Source organism: Setaria viridis, unplaced genomic scaffold, assembly GCF_005286985.2.
Source record: "Setaria viridis unplaced genomic scaffold, Setaria_viridis_v4.0 scaffold_315, whole genome shotgun sequence".
In the NCBI taxonomy this organism is placed as follows: Eukaryota; Viridiplantae; Streptophyta; class Magnoliopsida; order Poales; family Poaceae; genus Setaria; species Setaria viridis.
This window is the reverse complement of record NW_027255887.1, coordinates 7,601-15,000: the sequence shown is the minus strand read 5'-3', so window position 1 is coordinate 15,000 and position 7,400 is coordinate 7,601. Positions and strand designations below refer to the sequence as shown.

Here is a 7,400-nt window from a genome sequence, read left to right as displayed (position 1 = left end):
GATTCCCAGTAGTAAGTCGTCGGCATATCGCGCGTAACAAATCCTTATTAATAAGGAATGGCTTTTAAAGGGGGCCAGCTTACGGGCCAGGCCTCTCTCTGACCTGATAACTAGTATCGCCTCCCCGCCCAGCTCTATCAGCAGGCCCCTTCTTTTGCAATACTTAAGAAGGTCTCTCATGGCCAAATTCTTATTAAAGCCTTCTCTACCATTGAATTCGGCCTTCGGGGTCAACCCAGCGGCTTCTATGAGGAAGGCGGCGCAAAGGAGGCTCGAGGGCTTGTTAAGGAAGGCGGCTAGGGCTGCTGAAGGAGGGAAAACGAAAGGCGTTTTCTGGTCTCCCCTTCGCCTGGGGGTGCTTGTGGGGGGGGTGTGCCACGACGAAACAAGGGAATGAAAGGTCGCTTTGCGTTGGATGCTCTTTACCCTCCCCACTATGAGGGCTCTGTTGTCTTGGGGAGCGTTGAAGCTTGCTTCTTTTCCATACTTTTCTTGGTCATCAATACGACGACCTATTCTTAATAGAACCGATCTGATTTTCACTACAAGAGGAATTTCGTGCTTCTGCCGGATCCTCCCTATCTCCTGATCGAGCTTGTGTAGGTAGATATTGCCTAGTAGGGCCGATAGTAGTACACTGTTTGGGACGGAGTCAGGGCCCTTCTCACCTCCTACGAGTCGTCCGGCGGAAAACTGTTTCTGAGTGGGGTAAAAGAACTTGGAATCGTCGATCTCTTCCTTCAAGATTGAGATGAATCGATGTCGGTCGATGGTGTGAAAACACTTCCTGATGTCGAATTCCAAAAACCAGCGAGAGGTTCCCCACTCTTCTTTGATCCGTCTGAGGGCCGAGTGGCAGCCTCGACCCGAGCGGAAGTGCGATGTGTCTGGAAACTCGGGATCGTAAATGGATTCGGGTACCATTCTGATCGCCTCTTTCATGATCTTTTCTATGGGTAGAACTACTGTGAGCGGTCTAAACTTCGACCCTTCTTTCTTCATTTAAAAAAAAGGGGAGCAAAGCCTGTTTTTTGCTCCCTCAATTGATAGATCAGGGCCCCTCCTGCCGGCCCGAACGAAAGGCTCTTTCAGGAAGTAGTCCCATCACTCTCGGGCCCGGCACCAACCAAGAGGAGGCGGGGCTCTCTCCAATCATTCCGAAGAGCCGAGATCTCGTAAAGGAAAAATTAGCTAGCTCAGCAGGTTTGGACCCGGGTGAATCAGTTCAGTGAAGGAAGGGAGCCTAAACTTAAGGCTTGGAAAAGCCTTGCCGATAGGCGCCTCATGGCTCGCTCAGTTCGCTCGCGGAGTTCTTAGATCAAGTAGATCTGGATAGAGTCTCGCTCATAAAGGAAGAGTAGCGCGCTAGCGCGGCTCGCTTCGCTTTTCGACGCGGAGCTCGCAGCTGTCGAAGCCTGCTTCAAAACTACACTACAGGGCGTGCGTTAGCACTACGGCTTTTCAGCCTCCCTTTGCTGGTTCCGAACTATCACTGATCCCAGAGATCAACCTTCAAACCTTTTTCTTTTAATCTCAGGAACTCGGGGAGAAAGCAGGTTGGGGAACTGCTAAACGACCTAAAAGAAAGAGGAGACTGACTCTGACCTTTCAAAGCCCTATCTCATCTGGTTGATAGTAGAAGGTACGTACGATGGTACCATGGACATAAACGAGGTCGAGCATATCTTTAATGATTTCAAACTAAAGCGTACCTAAAGCCTGCCCTGGATATGAAAAAGGGATTTGAGCCAGAAGAAGATGAGGATCTATCACCAGATGAGGAAATGGAAACAACTAAGTATTAGTTAGGTTCCGGAAATGGAAATGGTAACAGCGGCCCAAAACAAAAATGGTAAGGTTTTCTTTGAAAAGAAAAAGGAATGGGATGGGGTATGAATCCTTAACTACAAAAGTAAGCACCTCTCCTAACTAACTAGATTAGTTAGTATCGAGAGACTAGGCTTTTCATTAAAGTTGAAGGAGACAAACAAAGGTACTCTTGCCGATGGAAGAAATTCCATCGTCGTAAGGGAAGGCCTTGGTCAATCAACTCACCGCCATTGACCAGGGGGGGGGGGGACAATCTGATGAGCGAGATCATAACACGTGAACAACAAACCATACCGATAGGTTGATAGTTTTCTGTTGGTACGGCGTGTGGTCACAGGAACAATCGGCGGTCGTAGCATGAACTCAAGAGTACCTTCATTTTACAGCATATAGAGGTGTACCAATCCCACCATGATCGCCAGAGCAAGATTCATTCTTTAATCGCTACCAGATCAAACATGAGACCAGCATCCTAAAAAAGAAAAAGGAACGCAAAAGTTTTTAGAAATCCTTATCTTTCGGCTTTTTAAAGAAGATAGGCCATTACAAAAACAAGGTCTAACAGTCGACTTTCCTATCAGGATTTTACAACCTGAATACCAAGGGACCACTATTAGAATAGAAGAGAGCATAATAAGTAAATGCCGACGCCATCTTTTACTTTTTGGATGGTCGGCGGCGCCATAAACTCGATAACCAGCACCGCGGAGTCAATAAATTCAACTAAATAGAATCCTAAAACAATCTTATTCGAGCACACGCGGGACCCGCAGCAATGAAATTCACACAAGCGGCAATCATCCGAGCAGAGAATGGAGAAGGGAAATATACTTTAAATTGTTTTTCCGAATGAGAAAGCCTTTGGCAAACTCCTTGCAAATCCGTTTTTGCCGGGCACAATAGACATATCTGCTCAGTCACAACATAAGGAACCCCCAATGTTCCTCAAAGCCTACCCGGCCTGACAGCTTTAGTTGAATGATCTGATCCCGAAGCTAGCTTTCTACTTAAATTGCTATGACTGGCCAACTAATGATCGGACTACCTATCTTGATGCTTTGAATCTGTATTCAGAGCTTTTTTCCAACTACCGGGACTACTAATTTCAAGTACAAAGCTCTCCTATGAATATGCTACTGCTCTTACTTTCTACCTGAATCCGAGCATTGAAGCAAGCTCTTTATCGCACCATAACCGAGTCTCTCCTTGCAGCTCTGACCAATCCACCCGTCATTGCAAATAACTGCTCCTTACTCTTTGATTGTATGTCCATTTTTGCTTGATGTCTGGCTCACCGGATCTGGTACATGAAAAAGCCATTCCTTTTCGCTTTCCTTCAACCACTCAGTATACTTTTTTACTGGAAGAGTCAAGCGAAAGCAATTAGTTTAGAAGGAAGAGGAAGACCTGGGGGGCTTACGTCCTCATTTCACTCTTTTTGCTCCTGCGAGACACGACTCAACTACTTTTTACAATTGACAGGGTAGCTCGGAGGTCAGATGAGGGGTCTTCCCCATAAAGATAGATTAGTACTGGAAGGTTCAGATGAAGGAAGGGCTGAAACAAGGCAAAAACTTTAAAATGGGGTAAATAAATATGAGCAATCCGTGAGAATAGCAAACCCCTATCTCTTATAAAGAAGAAGATAGATAGGTCCACGAGTTGAGACAGAGAAGTTCTGACTAATCAAGTAGGAGTTTACCCAGGAGAGTCAGAGGCTGCATCATCAAAGGGGTATAGAAATAATTCAGAAGCACTATGGCCTGAAGCGAAGGGCAGGAACGAACGGAATCAATGTGTTCCAATTTATCCGGAGTAAGGACAGCAGCTGAGAAGGGGCAAAAAAATAGCGTAGAAAAAAAAAGGTAGGACCAGATCATGCGAAGAGCTCTTCGCCCTATTGATTAGGAATCTCGATCAGAAACCACCAGGCCATGTCTCCCGATAAAAGATGATCCCCACAATGGATGTCAGGCCTTGGCTTCATAAAATCTGATTGGATCCGCACTAGAGGATAAGAATACAGATAGGCTGACTAAGAAGATCTGCAAATTTTCTTACCTGAAAAGATGAGTTATTCAAAGGAATACCTGCAAAATAGAATAAACACATGGCACAGCTGGGTGCTAGAATAGTAGTTAATAGAAGTTCTAGTCACTTAAAAAAAAAATAACCACTGCTTAACTTAATTAGATCGTAGAAGATAAGCAAGCGGGTTCGGGCAGTTAGTCCTATTTTCAGGTAAGAAGTTCGGGTAGTAAGGGCTAGGTTTATATAGGGGCTATATTTTATAGAAACATATGGTCTTGCTCATTTCCCATCAAGGAATGGAGATTGGGTTGGTGTTTGGAAGGGATTCAGTAAACTGACCTTGGCCAGCAAGCAGAAAAAGGACTGACGTCTTGGGGCGCGCTAGCGCGCGTACTCTTCTTCTGCGAGACTCCATCCAAATCCACCACTTACTCGTTGGTTGGTGTTCCATTCTGTTATCTTATACTATGCTGCCTTCTTCAATTCCATTCTTCGTCTCCCTAGTCGAAGTCTTCTTGCTGGCCCAACCCAACATGCATTTTAGAGTGCCGTGCCAGGGCGATAGGCGCTCCGCAGTCACGCATGATCACCAGAGCCTTTCTTGGCTATGTAAATATAGGGCCGGAATAAGTGCAAGATCCTCAACAAAATGGATTAAGGTGGGCTTCGGATTATTAAGAATTTTTTCTATCTTTTTTTTTTTCCTCAAGTTCTTGTTTGCTGCCGCTATTATCACAATATCCCTCCTTTTAGGGATAAAGCTATCAATGGTGAATTGAGCTTTCGCTATCCTTTTTTTTTTTAGAGCTTTTTTTAATTTGAATGGAAGAAAAGTAATGAAACCTGCGATGGCTACTGAATAACCTCCTTTGATTTTCTTAATTTTAAACCCTTTTACCTTTTTCTTCGTTCGCCAAATCTTCTTCAGTTCTATCCAAGCTCGGTTTTGTCTGAATCTTTGTGGAAGAAGAAGCGGTTCGCCAGCCGCTACATCCAGGGATCCCACAAAATCATTAAACCTGGCGGCTGCTCGCTCTTTGATCAGTGATTCACCGGCCACTAGATCGATGAAGAATCTCTCAAAAATCCGCTTTTTGATCAGTGATTCACCAGCCACTACATTCTTGGATCCCACCTTATTCTCAAACCTGGTGGCTCGCTTGATTGGCAGTCCTGTAAGCTCATCTTGCATACAAATTTTGGGGGTACCAAGGCCTGCATCCACCAAGAACATTTCTTCCCTTAAGCGTAAGCGTAAAACAGAAGATTGTGAGGCGTTTCCACTACATAATAAGAAACTCGAATTAGATCTTGGAAATGATCGACTCCAATAGATGCTCATCATAAGCTTTTTTTTCCTCCTATTCCTATTGATCAGAAGTATCCAGCAGCGCCACGCCAGAGTGACTTCCGAAGCGCTACGGACGGGACGAAATCCGGCAGCCAGTTGCTGGCTCTGAATAACCAGCTCAGCAAGAAGAAAAATTATTCCATAACATAACGGGGCGGGGTTGCGCGCGAGCCGAGTGACGTAGGTGCACAAGAGTACTTCGCGCCACAACCATCTCTTTTTTATAGGTTCTACGGACCGATGCCTCCTGCTTCATCTGGTAAAAAAGAGTCATAGATATGCCTGTAATTAGAAGGAAGAACCGCCATAAAAATCTTCCTCGTGTATCGTCTGTAGCAGAACTATGAACGGGAGCTAGCAATCCGGACCGTATTGAAAAGGTTCCTGAGACACAGCATGGAAGAGTCAAAATATTAAGAAGCGAGGTCCAATAATGAAGAAGGGGTAGAATTACTGAATGAATACGAGCTGTGGCTAATACCCGAGGCATAAAAGACGCATTTTCTACGGGATCCCGAAACCACCAGCCACCCCGACCTAATTCATGATGAGCCCACCAACTTCCTGGCGAGATGCCTACGGTTAAAAACAACCAACATGTCAAGATCCAAATTCGAATTGGTTCCTGGTCCTGGTCAGAGACCACTGTGTTCGCGCCGGCGGTCCAACAAAGAGGCGAAGTAGTGGTGTCTTTCTTTCCATTACGAACGACACGCTTCGCCTGCTCCCTCCCCGTGTCCATTAGCGCTCCTGTCCAGAGCGAAGAGAAGGCGAAAAAGCGCCGCCGAAGCAGCATGAGCAGGCTTCTATTGCTACGCAACAATAGAGCAGGCGCGCCGCCCACAAAATGTTTGAATGATCGGGTAAAGAGCGAGCTTCTTATATGGGATCCGACGCATCCAGCAGAGCGAAGCAGCGTTCCATTCTTTTCGGCGGCATCCTTCCGCATTGGCGGCGAGTGGAGTGCCACAATCCTATTCATCATTTTTGATCTACATAACCCAAAGCCCATAGCACTGGCGACGTCTCCGGCATAAATGCAAGGAGGATGTATAGCTGATATAGGATCTTGTGGAACAGGATTTGATTCTGCAAGCGGTTCGGTACGAACGAAGAAATTTCGAACAAAAGGATCGGAACTCGCTGATAGGAAAGGAGAGAAAAACAAAGCAATGCCAAGAGCTCCGTCAATCTGCTGTTCATCGATAGACGAAGCTCTCTCTTTTTCATCTCGTGCCAGATGTAACAAAAGATTAGTCCTTTTTCCTTCTCGCGAACCACGGGAGCGCCCAGCGCCCAGAAGAGCAAAGCTCATTTTCAAAACTGGGTCAAGCGGCGCATTAAAAAGGGCTGGCCCGTTAAAAGGACGCTTACTTTGCGAACGAAGTTCAGAATCAACAAGGGTTCTCCGAACGAAGGGAGTGTACAACTGGGGCGCAGCCCCACTTTTTTGTTGGAGAGATAGAATGGAGTTCTTCACGAAGTTCGAGACAAAGGAAAAAAGAAAAGTTTCTCTATAGCCTCTGCGTTTTGAGACATTATGGCTTTGGGGTCGACCCCGGTAACAAAAAAGGAATCCATAAAAACTTGGGATCCAACACCATGATAAAATACTACCCTCATGATTAGACCATGTCCCTGAGATTTGATAAAAAAAAGGTGCATTAGCGGTTAATACGTTGTAATTAGATAAGTTATTTGGAATATGACGGAACGAAAGACCAAGGAAAGAAAGAAGAATGCACCAAAATGCAGGTGCTGCACCAAACGCTGGTGGTTGTTTCTTGTTGTAAGTGAATGCAACGAAAAGACCCGGAAATAACAAATAATGAGAAAATTCATTTATAGACATTTCGTGCTCATTTCCAAATTTCTGCTTAGTTATTCCCATCATCCGGTAACCACAGGATGATCCCAATCTCCTTTTAGTAATAGATCTTTGAGATATGTCTCAGTCTCAGCGGCAAGGAAGAGAAAATGCATCGAGTCGTTTATCAAGAAAGTGGACGAGCATGGTGGTCCCTATATCTCTGAGGGGTGTACCACTGTTTTTTTTTCAAGTCGGCTTAAGAGGTTCAAAAGAGAAAGTCACTCTCCTTATTCTTGGCTAGTGGAATGGAAGCAAGACTCTTTCCTATCCACTTTGCCGAGGGGAGAGAACTAAAAGATAACTCAAGCTAGACAGAAA

At 45.3% G+C, this 7,400-nt stretch overlaps 3 protein-coding genes across 3 annotated transcripts in view; 1 reads left to right on the top strand and 2 right to left on the bottom strand.

Annotated features, from left to right (window-relative positions):
- LOC140221579 (uncharacterized) overlaps positions 1-4,358 on the bottom strand; it is a 6,253-nt gene extending 1,895 nt beyond the window's left edge. Inside the window, exon 1 of the mRNA XM_072291333.1 lies at positions 1-4,358. This exon is cut by the window's left edge and continues 1,895 nt beyond it. Within this exon, the coding sequence (XP_072147434.1) occupies positions 1-1,002 (1,002 nt within the window). The 5' untranslated portion in view covers positions 1,003-4,358.
- A 295-nt stretch (positions 4,359-4,653) lies between these two features.
- On the bottom strand, positions 4,654-5,914 carry LOC117848615 (cytochrome c biogenesis CcmF N-terminal-like mitochondrial protein 2). The gene is given in 3 exon segments (XM_072291335.1): positions 4,654-5,714; positions 5,716-5,749; positions 5,856-5,914. Coding segments are annotated over 3 exon segments (477 nt in total). The 3' UTR covers positions 4,654-5,330.
- Positions 5,915-5,955: 41 nt separating this feature from the next.
- LOC140221580 (uncharacterized) lies at positions 5,956-6,886 on the top strand. Its single transcript, XM_072291334.1, has one exon. It carries the CDS (start codon positions 6,250-6,252, stop codon positions 6,730-6,732), a length of 483 nt encoding a protein of 160 aa, XP_072147435.1. The 5' UTR covers positions 5,956-6,249; the 3' UTR covers positions 6,733-6,886.
- The last annotated feature ends 514 nt before the right edge of the window (positions 6,887-7,400 follow it).

Excerpts from the sequence above, each read along its gene's own strand:
- LOC140221580 (XM_072291334.1), top strand. The coding sequence starts at position 6,250 with ATGCAAGGAGGATGTATAGCTGATATAGGATCTTGTGGAACAGGATTT.